At 39.5% G+C, this 16,024-nt stretch overlaps 1 protein-coding gene across 2 annotated transcripts in view; it reads right to left on the bottom strand.

Annotated features, from left to right (window-relative positions):
• The window catches only part of SYNJ2 (synaptojanin 2), a 186,122-nt gene that overhangs the window by 59,794 nt on the left and 110,304 nt on the right, over window positions 1–16,024 (bottom strand). For both annotated transcript variants that reach the window (XM_089669736.1, XM_089669735.1), the window contains 4 exons: window positions 13,396–13,477; window positions 9,155–9,307; window positions 6,265–6,430; window positions 2,885–3,076 (listed from right to left, as the gene is read on the bottom strand). In XM_089669736.1, coding sequence (XP_089525862.1) covers window positions 2,885–3,076; window positions 6,265–6,430; window positions 9,155–9,307; window positions 13,396–13,477 — 593 coding nt within the window. The remainder of the gene's footprint in view (window positions 1–2,884; window positions 3,077–6,264; window positions 6,431–9,154; window positions 9,308–13,395; window positions 13,478–16,024) is intronic.

Consider the following 16,024-nt stretch of genomic DNA (forward strand, 5'->3'; position numbering starts at 1 on the left):
TAATTCTACTATAGGGTGGTGGGCAAGCGGTTAAGAACTTTCTCACACTATTAGTAACAGCTGTCTTCCATGTCAAATTTCAGTTTAAATCCATCAATTATCAATAATCATACAGGGATCAATTTATAAAGCAGCGGTCTGATCTAAATATGGTCATATTTTTTACTTTTAAAACTTCCTCCTACATATTTGCACTTCTGTGTGCTATATTAATGTTTTTGCGCTTCACTTATTTTGATATGGCAAGCAAAGAAATATTAAATTCCAATGAATGGTGGAAAAAAAAAAAAAGGTGCAAACCTGTCATATGACCTGAAACAGATCCTGTGACAGGGCTTGACTCCTGCAGCAAATGTTCTCTGTTTGTATGCCCAAAATATAGGAGAACATGAACAACTTTTATTCTCTGAGGAAACAAAGAAGGAGTATTATTAAGTCCTTTCAAAGACGCAGGAGTGCTGTTTAAACTACTTAGTCCTTGCAATTATCGGTCTGTACAAAGTGGATTGGAGGCCCATTGGAGTATAACAGCCACTTGTGGAGGTGTGTGTGTGTGAGGAGAAACACGGTATATGGTAGCACAGATTTATCACCTAATGTGTGGATTATATTTGCACTGCTCACTATTTTGTACTTTATTAAGGTCTATATGGACAATTTATTTGAGTATTTGTGATTGCATATTTTTTTAATTTATTCACATATTTGTTTGGAAAGTGTATGAAAGTGCGGTCAAACTCTTGAGGTTTGAGAACTGCACTGCATCTGAGCACCATAAACCAAAAAATGCTATTTATTTCATTGTTAATATTCAATGCACACTCCCCCATGCATGTCTCCATGCTTTATTTTGCTGAGAGATCATTTTGAAAAACACCCCTTGGCATTTCTGTCAGTGGCCATCTTGAGTAAGGGCAGATGATTTATGTAGCGTTTTCTTCCTGGAATCTATCAGCTCTTAGTTCAGGCATTGGTTAAGTTGAGAACCCTCCCTCCCCTCCTGAAGATTGCTGGGATGTATGACATCATTTGCCTGGGCATGGAAACCAGGAAGTAACTGAGGAAATGTAAAAAAAAGTTTAAAACAAATAAATATGATATGCGTTCCTATCTATTTACTAATGCTAGCAGCATAAGTCCTCATGCACACTGGGCATTTTTACAGCTGCTGTTTTTGGCTTTTGATGTTTTTTTCTACAGCCAGTAAACTCCCCAGCATGTTATCCTATGTGTCCATGCACACAGAGACTGTAATCAACGTGTTTTGGCTGGGTCGTTTTTTGGTTGGAAAAAACCCCCAGAACAAGTGGGTTTCTAGAGGAGTTTTTAGCTGTACAAATGCTCTAACGCCGAAAAACGCAGCAAAACATGGTAAGTCGCCGCAAACCAGCATTTTTGGATGTTTTTTTGACCCCCCAAAAATATTTTTTTGGTAAAAAAAAAACGATAAAAACAAAAATGCGGCAAAACGCCACTAATTGCAGCAAAACGTCACTAAACGCTAACGCAAAAATGCTAAAAAAAAGCAGAAAAACTCACATTTTTAACATGACTTTACACAGCTAACATTACCAGCGTTATCAAAGCGCCCCTTGTGCATGAGGACTAAGGCTCTATATACATGGGATGTTTAGAAAACACTTCTGAACGATGGAAACTGACTGCGGAAAACGTAGGTTAAAAAACTGTTTATTATTATTATTATTATTATACAGGATTTATATAGCGCCAACAGTTTGCTCAGCGCTTTACAATATACAGTAACGGGAGACAATACAGCAACAATACAGTTCAATACAAGAGGGTTAGGAGGGTCCTGCTCCTTGGAGCTTACAATCTAGGAGGGAGTTTAGCCGCGTTTGCATATCATATTTATGCGCGTTTATGATAATTTGTGTTTAGAAGTGTTTTTTTTAAAGATAACCTGAGGAGACCTTCCAAAATGCCCAGAATACACTGGAAAACAGTAAAAAAAAAAACTATTTCAGATATTTTGAGAAAAAAAGAGAGAGCAGAAGCAGAGAGAGCTATATTTGTTGAGATTAGCTGTCTTTTTTTTTCTGTGCAGAAATTATTGCAGCCATGTCTAACATATTTTCTTTCATGTGAAACCTCAAAGTACAGTGTACCAGGTCCATTTGAGTATCGGGAAAACGCTTTGCATGCTTTTTTCATGATGAAAAAAAGGCTCTGGACATATGGAAATGGAAGAGTTAAAAAAAATTTCCAAACGCAAACCCTTATAAATGCGGTTAGCCACATTTACAAGACGCTGATAAAATCTACTCCTGAACGCAAGTTTGGTGCGTTCAAAAAAACGACTGTAAACTCAGCTGCCTGTAAACGACTGTAAACGACATAGTGGACATGGACACATAGGAAAACATTAGGGAGAGTTCAGGGGCTGCTGAAAACAACGCAAAAAAGCTCCTAAATGATAGTTTATCAGCTGCAGTGTACATGGAGCCTAAGGATTAAAAATAGTCCATGTTGATTGAGAGAGTGAAGTTCTACTTTAAAGTGTTCTCTATTGTGTTATGTAGAGAAAACGCGGCAGGACATGGGTGCTTGTAAACTGAATTCTGATTTTTATAAATAAAATGTCACATGTGGGCACTGTGTAGTTTCTGTAGCGATGCTCCTGCAGTTGGTGAAGTAATAGCTTTTACCTTTATAAATCAGCCCCTTCATGTAGATTATGATTGCATTGCTATTTTCTGAAGGTTTCACAAAAATCATAGTTCAAGGGATCTGGTCTTGTTCTGGCCAATCAGAAAAGTACTGTATGTTCTATTTTGGGACTGATAAAAGGTGGGTTGAGAGGAAAGATGGTGACATAAAATGAGATAATGATGTCAAATCTTTTGTACCAACTCAGACTTACTCTGGAAATCAGGAAGTCCAGATAGCTTAGGGGCATCAAGTAACCAGTCCGTGAGCTCACTTGTGCCAAGGATGTTGCTGCGGAACTGTTTCCCTCCATTTACATTCCAAGTACCCATGGCCACACGAGTCTTTTTGTAATTTGTAAACTCAAATTGCCGTTCTGACATTGCTTTTACCACACTGGGATTCACTGTAATACAAAAAAAAAAACATATAGTATTTGAAAAGATGATTAGATCACATTTCACATTCACATTTCAATGCATTCATTTTCTTATATACTTGGTGATTCTGCCAGTAACAAACCTCCTGTTTTAGGAGGTCTGAAGAAGCAGGACTACAGAACAACTCCCCCTCTTCCTTTTCATAACAGGGGGGGGGGGGGGTTCTGTAGTCCACATTTTCAAAACATGGACGGGGGGGGGTCTGTAGTCCACAGAGATAGCTGTACGTTTTGCTTACAGTGCAGCAGTGTACGAGAAGTCAGTGGTGTATTTAGGTTTCGTGCTGCCCTAGACAACACAAAAATTGGCTACCCTCCCCACGGAGAGACCCTGACACTGACCAACACCCGCCTCCCCCACGGATAGAGCGTTACATTGACCAACAATACCCTAGCCCCCCCCACCCGAGAGAGCCTTCCACTACCACTGCCCCCCATACACTGGCAACCCCCCACCCAACAAGACATAAGACACTCATCTTCACAGCTCCGGACATCCCCGGGAACAAGGGTCTGCATACACCATCAAGCAGCATGCAGCCTCTCTCAGATCCCACCTGGTCCTCATGCTGCGTGTGTCCCTTCTTTCTTTTCTTCTTTAGGGGGACGGCGCTGCCCCCCTGAGAAATGCCACCCTAGGCAAATGCCTTGTTTGCCTTGTGGCAAATACACCCCTGCGAGAAGTTACAAGCCAACAAGATTTCTACTAGGAACAGAAGGTATACTTTTGTACTTATGGCGCAGATATAATGAAATGTTTTCAATGGCATATTTTACAGACCAAAAAAGAGCAAATAAGAGACGTTCATGTACAGTGCATACACATAATTTAAAGCAGAACTTTTAACACACTGAATAGTTTGCTTGATCCAATTTGTCCAAACTATTTCCCATACTATGTGCTCTTGGTGGGCACGTGTGTATTAACTGTATGTAGCCTTAGCTACATACAGTATACAAAGCTGTGTTCCGGCAGCAGGACAAGAACTTCCCGTTTCACTTCTGGAACAAACACAATTCTGGCTGAGTGCTGCTCAGCCATTTACAGGATGCTTTGTATTCTATGAATGGGTATAAAGCTTCCTCTGATTGGCTGAGGCAGAGTTTGTGATGTCATCCATCTGCCTCTCCGCCTTAGCCAATCAGAGAAAGCTTTGTATTCATTCGTAGATTTTGTTTCAGAAATGAGATGGGAAGTTCTTGTCCCACTGCTGGAACACAGCCATGTATACTGTATGTACCTGAGGCTATATACAGGTAATACAGCGTGCCCAACAACTGCACCTGTTAGTGCAGTAAATAGTTTGGGCTAGGTTGTCCCAAATGAACTTTTTAAAAATTTTTAAATGAGTTATGCTTTAACCCCTTGGCGCCGGCGCCTCCCGGCCATTTAAGGGTTTCAGAAGCCGGGAGGTGGGGCGAGGTTATAGGGTCATGGGACCGCCGTGATTCGCCATCACGGCGGTCACATGATTGGGAAAGGTCCCGATCGAAAGAGGAGATCGGGACCTTTCTGTGAGTACCGGACATGTGTGTTGGGAGCGCGCAGGGCGCGCGCTCTCAGCACGTATTTCTCTTAATTGCACACAAATGTGCGTCCGCTCGGCGTCTAGGATCAGACGCCGGGAAGCCGCACATTTGTCCATCCATCTAAATCCATCTTATACAGTATTAAACCCAAAAGCAAAAATGTTTTATATAACAGTTTACCAATTCTAACCTCTAACACTCCCCTACCCCCAGACTGACAATGCTGCTGTCCAAATGTGCTACAGTGCTCCATCATCCAAAGTAGGGACACTAATACAGGGGATGTGTTACTGGCCAGATAACAAGGTAAAACACAGGGGAAAAAAAAATATATAAATAAAAAAGGAAAACTAATACATCCATATCTAATGATTAGTAAGCTGTAATATATTACATTTTTGGTTTTGGGTTTAATACGGTTTAAATTTGCTTTGATCAGCTTCTTAAAATAACATTCCTTTCACAGCTAGTGCTGATATTGGTGGGGAGGATAGATTTTAAAATGTAAACATTTTTGATTTCAATCATTTTTATTGAAGTTTCAACGGAGCATATAGCCAGCAATAATAGCAGAACATACTGGTACATAAGAAAAAAAGTGTTTGCCAACACGTGAGAGTGTACAAAATTACATAAGCTCAAGTTCCATATCAGAAACATATAAGATAGGGGAGGGATACACACAATTCCCCTTCTTTTATAACAACCTTGCAATTTTCCCCCCCAACAAAACACCTCCCAAAGCTCTTTGAGATATCGTTCTCAGTACCAGAGGCTGACATCAGAGTAACAAAATAGAGAAAGAAAAAGCAGAAGAAAAAGGAAAAAAAAGAGGAAGGGGGGGGGGGATTAGAAAGACAGGTCCGGAAAGATTCCTAGGTGGTGCCTACCCTCGTCTCCTGAGAGAAGCAATCACAGTATAACATTTATGTATTTAGCCCAGGGCTCCCACGTTAATTCAAATTTTGCCACGGTATCTGAACACGTCACCATTTTTCTCAGTAAATATATTTCTAGAGGTGTTATTGACATGAAATTTCCACCACATTTTGGTAACAACACATGCAATCCATACATACAAAGAAACCAAAACAAATAAGTTCAGAAATGAAGTTATGTGTAATAAAATGAAATGACACAGGGAAAAAGCATTGAAAACACTAACTGAAATTTATGTAATACTTCATACAAAATCCTTTATTGGCAATGACAGCTTCAAGACACCTCCTGTATGGAGAAACTAGTCAAATGCATTGCACAGGTGTGTTTTTGGCCCATTCTTCCACACAGTCTTCAAATCTTGAAGGTTCCGGTGTCTTGACCTACTGTGCCTATTTGCACTTCCCTTTCTTCATGTGTTCAATACTTTTCCCTGTGCCATTCCATTTTATTACACATAACTTAATTTCTGAACTTATTTGTTTTGGTTTCTTTGTATGTATGAATGGTATGGATTGTTAACAACATGTAGTGAAAATTTCATGTCAATAGCCTCTCCCTCTCCATATATATATATATATATATATATATATATATATATATATATCCATCAAGTACAGTGCTTTCATTGGACTTATTATTGGTTTACATGTAATATTACACTCAGATTGTCAGATACATATTACCAAGAAGAGCAGCACTATCCATAAACATCCTTCCTTTGTCTGCATATTCATCATTGTAGAAGTCACCCATGAGCAGCAAATCGATAGCTTCCTGCTTTGCACCATCAAAGAAGTTTGTCTGAATAGTCCTGGACACAGTACGGGCTCCATCTTTAAGTTTTCCAACCTTTATTAGAAGAAGATTGACTGCAGTAAGTACTACATTTAATTCTATTCCCAGAATTTAACAACAGGACAATGAGTAACATTACACCAGCAATGCTTTACACTGGCAAACCACAAATGAGGTTGATTTACCAAAAACTGGAGCGTGCAAAATCTGGTGCAGCTCTACATAGAAACCAATCAGCTTCCAGATATTGTTGGCAAAGCTTAATTGAACAAGCTAAAGTTAGAAGCTAATTGGCTACAATGTACAGCTGCACTGGATTTTGAAATCTTCAACCCCAGTGCCTTTCTCCAGTGAATCCATTAGAGCTAGAATAGATCTTGCTTAACCCCTTAACGCTGACATAACACAAATATGCGGCCTCATAGAACTGGGCTTTTTTCCGTGGGGCTGCATATTTGCGTACCTGTCTTTGTGCTGGGAGCGCGCAGCACAGCACGCTCCCAGCACAAAGACCACGGTGTCACTGAGAGCACCAGGTCCCATTCTAACGATCGGGACCCAGGACTCCCGATTCCAGGTCACATGATCGCTGTGATAGCCTCTGATTGGCTATCACAGTGATCAGTCACCGTGCAGGCCGACCCCCTTGTATTTTTCTCTCTCTATGAATGAACAAGAGAAATACATTGTATCTCTTTAACTCCTGGCACAGAGAGAAAAAAAATGTTTGTAGAAAAAGAAAAAAAAAGATAAATAAATATTAAAAAATAAAATAAAAAATACCTAGATCAAGGTTTGATCTAGTTCAGTGCCAGGGTTAGTGTTTGGGTCAAGGTCAGGGTCAAAGGTCAAGGTCAGGATTTAAAAAAAAAAATTGGTGTCAGTGTGTTTTAGGTAAAAAAAAAAAAAAGACAAAAACAAAATGTGCACTATTGTTTCTGTGCTGTACTACAGGTACAAACAACAAATCACATACACATATATGGTATCGCTGCGATCATCAAGAGCTGGAGAATTTATTTTGGGTTGCTCTTTGGTGGTAGGTTATGGTAGTAACAAGAAATACACAGCTAAATAAAAAAAAATTTTTTTTTACTATTTTGGGACAGGTTTCCTTTGATAATAAAAAAAAAAATAAGGAGATATCCATTACCATTTACCACCAAATGAAAGCCCAATTTGTCCTGAAAAAAATGTGGTATAATTCACCTGGATGTACAAAGTAGTTGTGATGGTATGTACGGTTTTACTAACACATGTCAAAGTTGCAAAATTGTGCTTAGGCATTAAAATTTGTTTCACCCTTAGGCACGAAAGGGTTAAATAAACAAGCTGAAGTTAGAAGCAGATTGGCTATCATGCACTGCTGCCCCAGATTTTGCACTCTTCAATTTTAGTAAATAAACGTTGTAAAATTGTGCTTAGGCATTTCGATTTGTTTTACCCTTGGGCGTGAAGGGGTTAAACTGGTAATACTCCCATTTTAAATATGATATTGTTATGTGTATTCTAAAAGCTGTTGAACACAATAATGTCAGTAATGATATATTAAAAAGGCAATTTATTCTATGAGATGCAATAAAATGCAAAACAATAGCAGTTTTGTAAGAAGTCCTAATTAATTTACCTCCTATAAGATTCTACAGAAGTAAACCTTTGATATAAGAAATACATAGAGTGTCCACTCTTGTCTTCATTCCAAATGACCTCTTGAAAAAAATGGACTAAATGGGAAATACTTATTTAAAAACAAAACTAAACATTTTCCTGTGTTAAGGGTCCTTTCAAACTTTTGCGCTTTTCCCTTCTGTCTTCCATTGAAAAGATGTCATATGAGTTTACATGTGCATATTCCCTGCATCCCAACAGACTGCGACTGATTCCCATCTCTCCTGTCAACTTATAGGGAGACAGGAATCAAATATAGCCTATAGACCTGCAGTGCACATGTACCACATTGAAGAGATGAAAAAAGTTGAAGTTGTCAGGCAGCACAGAGTCACTTCAACATTGAAAAGTGATTACTTTTCTTTCCTATAGGCTAGATAGACCCTGGATAGAGGATATGTACAGGTGAAACTCGAAAAATTAGAATATCGTGCAAAAGTTCATTTATTTCAGTAATGCAAAAAGGTGAATCTAATATATGAGATAGACTCATTACATGCAAAGCAAGATAGTTCAAGCCGTGATTTGTCATAAGTGTGATGATTATGGCTTACAGCTCATGAAAACCCAAAACCACAATCTCAGAAAATTAGAATATTGTGAAAAGGTGCAATATTCTAGACTCAAAGTGTCCAACTCTAATCAGCTAATTAAGCCATAACACCTGCAAAGGGTTCCTGAGACTTTAAATAGTCTCTCAGTCTGGTTCAGTAGGAATCACAATCATGGGAAAGACTGCTGACCTGAGAGTTGTGCAGAAAACCATCATTGACACCCTCCATAAGGAGGGAAAGCCTCAAAAGGTAATTGCAAAAGAAGTTCCCAAAGTACTGTATCAAAGCACATTAATAGAAAGTTAAGTGGAAGGGAAAAGTGTGGAAGTAAAAGGTGCACAATATTTCAATAGTGCACGATATTCTAATTTTTTCGAATTTTACCTGTATGTTTGGAAGGTCATTGTGTAGTTTTTCTTTAAATTATTATAATTTCCAGAACATATAGTCTGTTTAATGCAGATACAGACTGGCATTCGGTCATTGTGGTGGTTCTCTAAGAGTCTGAGATACATATTGAAATGTATTTTATAGTTCCAGGTTTTATCTTGCATACCTTAGCTTTGCCCTCCAGAGCTCTGCTTCCTGTGAATATCATGCTCAGGTTATGACCATTGACAGACCACATAGATTTGTAAGACTCTTCAAACCGCTCTATCACAGACTTCATATCATCTAAACCAAGACTCTCAAGCTGGGTTCGCAGCACCTAGAAAAAGCAACAGATCATCAAAATGTATTTCCCTTCAACCAATTTAATGCACCCATGCTAAGCATTGTGGTTCAATCTGTTGGCCTGTACATCACTACTGTGTCCCATAGTGACATGGAGTTGGCAGCTCAAACTACATAGTGCAGAGGGGTGGAACCAAGCATCCCAAAATTCCTGGAAGTATCAGATGCAGAAGATTCTTCAGCATGTTTTAATTCCTCGAGAGAGCAAAGATCAGAGGTGTGAGCAGCAGGACAGGTGAGGATTAGGTCTTTTCTTTGGAGGAAGACCTTTTTTTGAAGACTTTATTCTAGTAACATACAGTCAGGTCCATAAATATTGGGACATCTACACAATTCTAACATTTTTGGCTCTATACACCACCACAATAGATTTGAAATGGAACGAACAAGATGTGCTTCAACTGCAGACTGTCAGCTTTAATTTGAGGGTATTTACATCTAAATCAGGTGAACGGTGTAGGAATTACAACAGTTTGCATATGTGCCTCCCACTTGTTAAGGGACCAAAAGTAATGGGACAATTGGCTTCTCAGCTGTTCCATGGCCAGGTGTGTGTTATTCCCTCATTATCCCAATTACAATGAGCAGATAAAAGGTCCAGAGTTCATTTCAAGTGTGCTATTTGCATTTGGAATCTGTTGCTGTCAACTCTCAAGATGAGATCCAAAAAGCTGCCACTATCAGTGAAGCAAGCCATCATTAGGCTGAAAAAACAAAACAAACTCATCAGAGAGATAGCAAAAACATTAGGCGTGGCCAAAACAACTGTTTGGAACATTCTTAAAAAGAAGGAACGCATCGGTGAGCTCAGCAACACCAAAAGACCAGGAAGACCACGGAAAACAACTGTGGTGGATGACCGAAGAATTCTTTCCCTGGTGAAGAAAACACCCTTCACAACAGTTGGCCAGATCAAGAACACTCTCCAGGAGGTAGGTGTATGTGTGTCAAAGTCAACAATCAAGAGAAGACTTCACCAGAGTGAATACAGAGGGTTCACCACAAGATGTAAACCATTGGTGAGCCTCAAAACCAGGAAGGCCAGATTAGAGTTTGCCAAGCGACATCTAAAAAAGCCTTCACAGTTCTGGAACAACATCCTATGGACAGATGAGACCAACATCAACTTGAACCAGAGTGATGGGAAGAGAAGAGTATGGAGAAGGAAAGGAACTGCTCATGATCCTAAGCATACCACCTCATCAGTGAAGCATGGTGGTGGTAGTGTCATGGTGTGGGCATGTATGGCTGCCAATGGAACTGGTTCTCTTGTATTTATTGATGATGTGACTGCTGACAAAAGCAGCAGGATGAATTCTGAAGTGTTTCGGGAATATTATCTGCTCATATTCAGCCAAATGCTTCACAACTCATTGGACGCCGCTTCACAGTGCAGATGGACAACGACCCAAAGCATACTGCAAAAGCAACCAAAGAGTTTTTTTAAGGATAAGAAGTGGAATGTTATGCAATGGCCAAGTCAATCACCTGACCTGAATCCGATTGAGCATGCATTTCACTTGCTGAAGACAAAACTGAAGGGAAAATGCCCCAAAAACAAGCAGGAACTAAAGACAGTTGCAGTAGAGGCCTGGCAGAGCATCACCAGGGATGAAACCCAGCGTCTGGTGATGTCTATGCGTTCCAGACTTCAGGCTGTAATTGACTGCAAAGGATTTACAACCAAGTATTAAAAAGTGAAAGTTTGATGTATGATTATAATTCTGTCCCATTACTTTTGGTCCCTTAACAAGTGGGAGGCACATATGCAAACTGTTGTAATTCCTACACCGTTCACCTGATTTGGACGTAAATACCCTCAAATTAAAGCTGACAGTCTGTAGTTAAAGCACATCTTGTTCGTTTAATTTCAAATCCATTGTGGTGGTGTATAGAGCCAAAAATGTTAGAATTGTGTCGATGTCCCAATATTTATGGACCTGACTGTAATAGCTTTAACCGCTTCCCTGATGCCCTATAGCAGAAGTACTGCTACAGGGAGGCAGGACTGTGCAAAATCACGTGATTTGCATTCCCGTGCAGGGGGCACGCACACCGCCCTACCCGCACCACCATTGGGAACTACAGATATCAATCACTGGTTCCTGGCCGGAAATTCCCTGTCGGCACCCGGCGATCACCAAGTAACACTGACAGGGGAGAGACCTGTGTGTAAACAACACAGGTCTCTCTCCTACCAGCAGGAACATACTGCTGTGTATTTTTCTGCACATCAGAGAAACACAGCAGCATGTTTCCCTAGTAAAACACACACACCACATTATGTAAAACAGCACACAGTTAACCCTTTGATCACCCCAGATGTTAACCTCTTTCTGCCCAGTGCCACTAGTACAGTGTCACTGCTTTTTGTTAGCACTGATCACGGTATTAGTGTCACTGGGGATGTCAGTGGCAGTTAGTCAGTTCCCACCCAGTGTCAGAATGCCCGCTACAGTCCTGCTATAAGTCGCTGATCACCGCCATTACTAGTATAAAAAATAAAAATAAATAAATTCCAGTATATATACCGTCATTTGTAACTTTCAAGTAAACCAATTAATTTACATGTATTGGGATTTCTTTTAGTAAAGACATGTAGCAGAACACATTTTTGCCTAAATTTATGATAAAATTTTATTTTTTTATTTTTTTACTGGATATGATTTATAGCAAAAAGTAAAAAATATTGTTTTTTTTTTTTTTTTTTTAAATTGTCGGTCTTTTTTTTTTTGTTTATAGCGCAAACAATATAAACCGCACAGGACAAAAAAATATAATTTATGTACAGTGTTGAATGACTGTGCAATTGCCAGTTAAAGTAACGCAGCGCCATATCACAAAAAATGGCCTGGTCAGGAAGGGGGGTAAATCCTCTGGACGGCAAGTGGTTAAATATTACTGGCAAAATATTATTTGAAAGTAAAATTGAAAATAAAATAAATGATCAACGATATGTTTTCAACAACTTAAAATTATACTGTAAAATTAAATTCACCTTAATTCAGGATGAGAATCAGAAAAAAGGCAGTTCAAGTGATTGCAAGGCTTTTTTTTCCCCAAAATACCAAACATGTTAAACTTACCTGCTCTGTGCAATTGTTTTGCACAGAGTGGCCCTGAGCCTCCTCTTCTCAGGTTCCTCACTGGTAATCCTGGCTCTTCTTCGAGTTCCCCCGTAACAAGCCACTGCCATGGGGGCATTTGTGGGCTTTATCCCAAGCTAGGCTTGTGTGCATCTATAGACACACACAGCATGGCTCAGCCCAACCCTTGCTCCCTCCTCACAGGATTTGACTGGCTGCAGAAGCTATTGATTCCTGCTGCTGCCAAGTCTCCCGTGGAAAGAGAGAGGGTAGAAGAGCTGCTGCAGACAGTCACAGTGCTGGATCGAGGTCAGGCTCAGGTAAGTGTTTAAAGGGAGGCTGGGGGAGCAACTTTTGAAAGATTTGTTACCTTATTGCAGAGAATGCATTAAAGTGGAACTTCACTCTCTCAATCAACATTGACTATTTGTATTCCTTCTGCTACTAGCATTAGTAAATAGATAGGAAAGTATAACGTGTTTACTTGGTTTACACTTTTTTAAAAATTTTCTTCTGTTAATTCCTGGTATCTAGGCCTAGGCAAATTATGTCATACATCCCAGGAGTCTTCAGGAGGGGAGGAGGGGTTTTCTCAACTAAACACCTAAAAACCTCCTGCCTGCATACCTGAGCTAAGGGCAGATGGATTCCAGGAAGTAAAAGCTGAATGATCTGCCCTTGCTCAAGATGGCCACAGTCAGATATGCTGTGGGTGTCTTTAAAAGTGATTTCTTTGCAAAATAAACCATGGAGACATGGATGGATCGGGGAGTTTGTTTTGAATATCAAAATGAATTAAAATGCATTTTTATGTGGTGGTGCTCTGATGCAGTATGATCCACTTTAAGGTTAAAAAAAAAAAACTTTTTTGCCTTTATAACCCCTAAATTACCATATTGATATTAAGATAATTTCTAAGATAATTTCTAATTACAAGGTCTATTCCGATGATAAAATTATAATAAGAAATACCTACCTCAAGTGCAATGTAGGCTTGAACACCATTTGTGCGATGTAAGCAGTCTAGACAATTTATTCGAAAAGTTCCCTTCTGCACCCTGTTAAGAAATATTCCCAAGATCAATCATCATCAAAAACCTTCTATACTTTATAAGATCTCTTATTCAAAGAAACACTTTCAAGTTCCTAAAGACAGAAATATTCAGATCTCTAAATATTACCAATGAATGTTAAGGTTCCCATTTATCCAGGTCATGGGATGGCTAGAAGTATTTAGTCATATGCAACTGGACCTATTCTGTAATGTTGAAGATGTCACAAATAATGAGAGTCTTATGTGCTGCTAAGGGGATAAACCTACCCTAAAAGCTGCAAACACAGTGTACCACCACTCAATAGACCAATAAACAAATGAAAAGTGCTGCGCTATAACCTAGCATGTGCCCAAAACCTAAATAATACCCCTAGCTGAAAAATAATGGTAATTAAGGAGTGCTGACAAATATATATAAACAAATGTGGAAAATAAACACCTGACAGAGCCTCCCTTAAAGGCTACAAACACAATATCAGTTTAATATGAGAGTGGGCATTTTTTACCAGCGACCTAATACTCACATTTTTAAATATACCTCAGTGGCTCATAAGTTAATTTGTTGTTTTTTTATTGACAATATCAGTTTAAAGTGTATAAGAGATGAAAAACACTAATCAAAAATACATAAACAAGGTATTAATAATAAAGTAAACACCTGGCTGACACCAGTATTCACAACATAGTAAACACCCAGCCAACCAAAAAAGTCTTAGCCATGCAGGTGAACAAAGGTGCTTAGCATAAATGAACTACTGAATATTATGACAAAGTGATCAAATGGAAAATAAATGAAAAATAAAGGTGATCAATACACCTTAACAGTCCCATGTGGCTGTAATAAGTCCTACTCAAAATTCAATGGTATGCAAGTGATCAGAGGATCTATTTCTTGATACACCGCTGTGTCACCACCATCAGGCGTGCACGTTGATGAGCGGTCAAACAAGTGCTCAATCCAAATCCTCAATCCTCTGTGTAATCAGGCTGGTGGGCATCACCTCCTATTCAGGGCTAATGGCCATGTCTTCTGGACAGTGACCAACTGCAGGATTTTATTTATTTCAGGTACTTATATAGCGCCGTTAATTTACGCAGATATTGTACATTCACATCAGTCCCTAACCCTCAAGGCGCGTACAATCTAAGGTCCCTAACTCACATTCACACATACACATACTAGGGCCAATTTAGACGGGAGCCAATTAACCTACCAGCATGTCTTTGGAGTGTGGCAGGAAACTGGAGTACCCAGAGGAAACCCACGCAGGAACAGGGAGAACATGCAAACTCCAGACAGGAGGTGCCGTGGCTGGGAATCGAACCAACGACCCAGGTACTGCCAGGCGGAAGTGCTAACCATTTAGCCACCATGCTGCCCCACAATGCCCCTGCTGTGATGAGCTCAATTATAAAGAGATGGGCCTCTCACAGTGCAACCAATCTTTTTTCTTCCAGAAACATAAAATGAAATCGCACTCACATGAAGATATCAGGGCAATAGACCCTCATACCGCATATCACTGGCATAAACAAAGATGGTGGCGATCATCGCCATACCAGAAATGACATCACCACGCTTCCGTCCGGCGTGTTTATTTTCCATTTGACCACTTTGTCATATTATTCAGTAGTTCATTTATGCAAAGCATCTTTATTCACCTGCACGGTTAAGACTTATTGGTCCGCGGGATATTTACTATGTTGTGAATACGAGCGTCGGCCAGGTGTTTACTGTATAATTAATACCTTGTTTATGCATTTTGATTAGTATTTACACAGTGTTATTCATCTCTTATACACTTTACACTGATATTGTATTTATAGCCTTTGAGGGAGGCTCTGCCGTGTGTTTATTTTCCACAGTTGAAGATGTCACCCACTCCTTATGGTTTTTTCTTTTTTTCAACAAGAAACAGAATACAAACAGAAACTGTGAAAAAATAGTTCAATGCTACAGCACCAGTAGCGAGTATGGCGGAAGGATCTTCAAACTCAAAAATTCTGAAAGATGTAAATAACACGGTACAAACAATAGATTATCCAAAGGGTTACCAAATCTTCAATGTTTGACTAACAAAGTGCACAATCACAAAATCAGTATACCCAAAGAGAGCATATGTGAATCACCACATAAAGAGGCCCGGAGGATCAGCAAGCAAGCTGAGATCATAACATAATCAGAAATCGTTGACATGGAGTTAACCCACCCTCCCCAAACCTTGTCAGATTTGTCTGGTACCCCCCTGTTGGCATAGGTGGCTTTGTAGAGAGGCAGGATTTTATTTATCAACGCTTTCCAGGCCAGCTTCCTTACTTTTAATGAGAATAGAGGAAAACATCTTCAACGTTACAAAACAAGTCCAGTTAAATATGACTAGATACTATTAGCAATAACCTATTCAAATTTCGCCTCCGCTCAGACAGTTAGTGATATACAAACTAGCTAATCTACCAGATACTCTTATGTACAGTGGATATAAAAAGTCTACACACCCCTGTTAAATGTCAGGTTTCTGTGATGTAAAAAAATGAGACAAAGATACATCAT

The sequence above is a fragment of the Staurois parvus genome, unplaced genomic scaffold (genome assembly GCF_062004578.1).
Source record: "Staurois parvus isolate SC_StPar_1 unplaced genomic scaffold, SC_StPar_1.0 ptg000081l, whole genome shotgun sequence".
NCBI lineage: Eukaryota > Metazoa > Chordata > Amphibia > Anura > Ranidae > Staurois > Staurois parvus.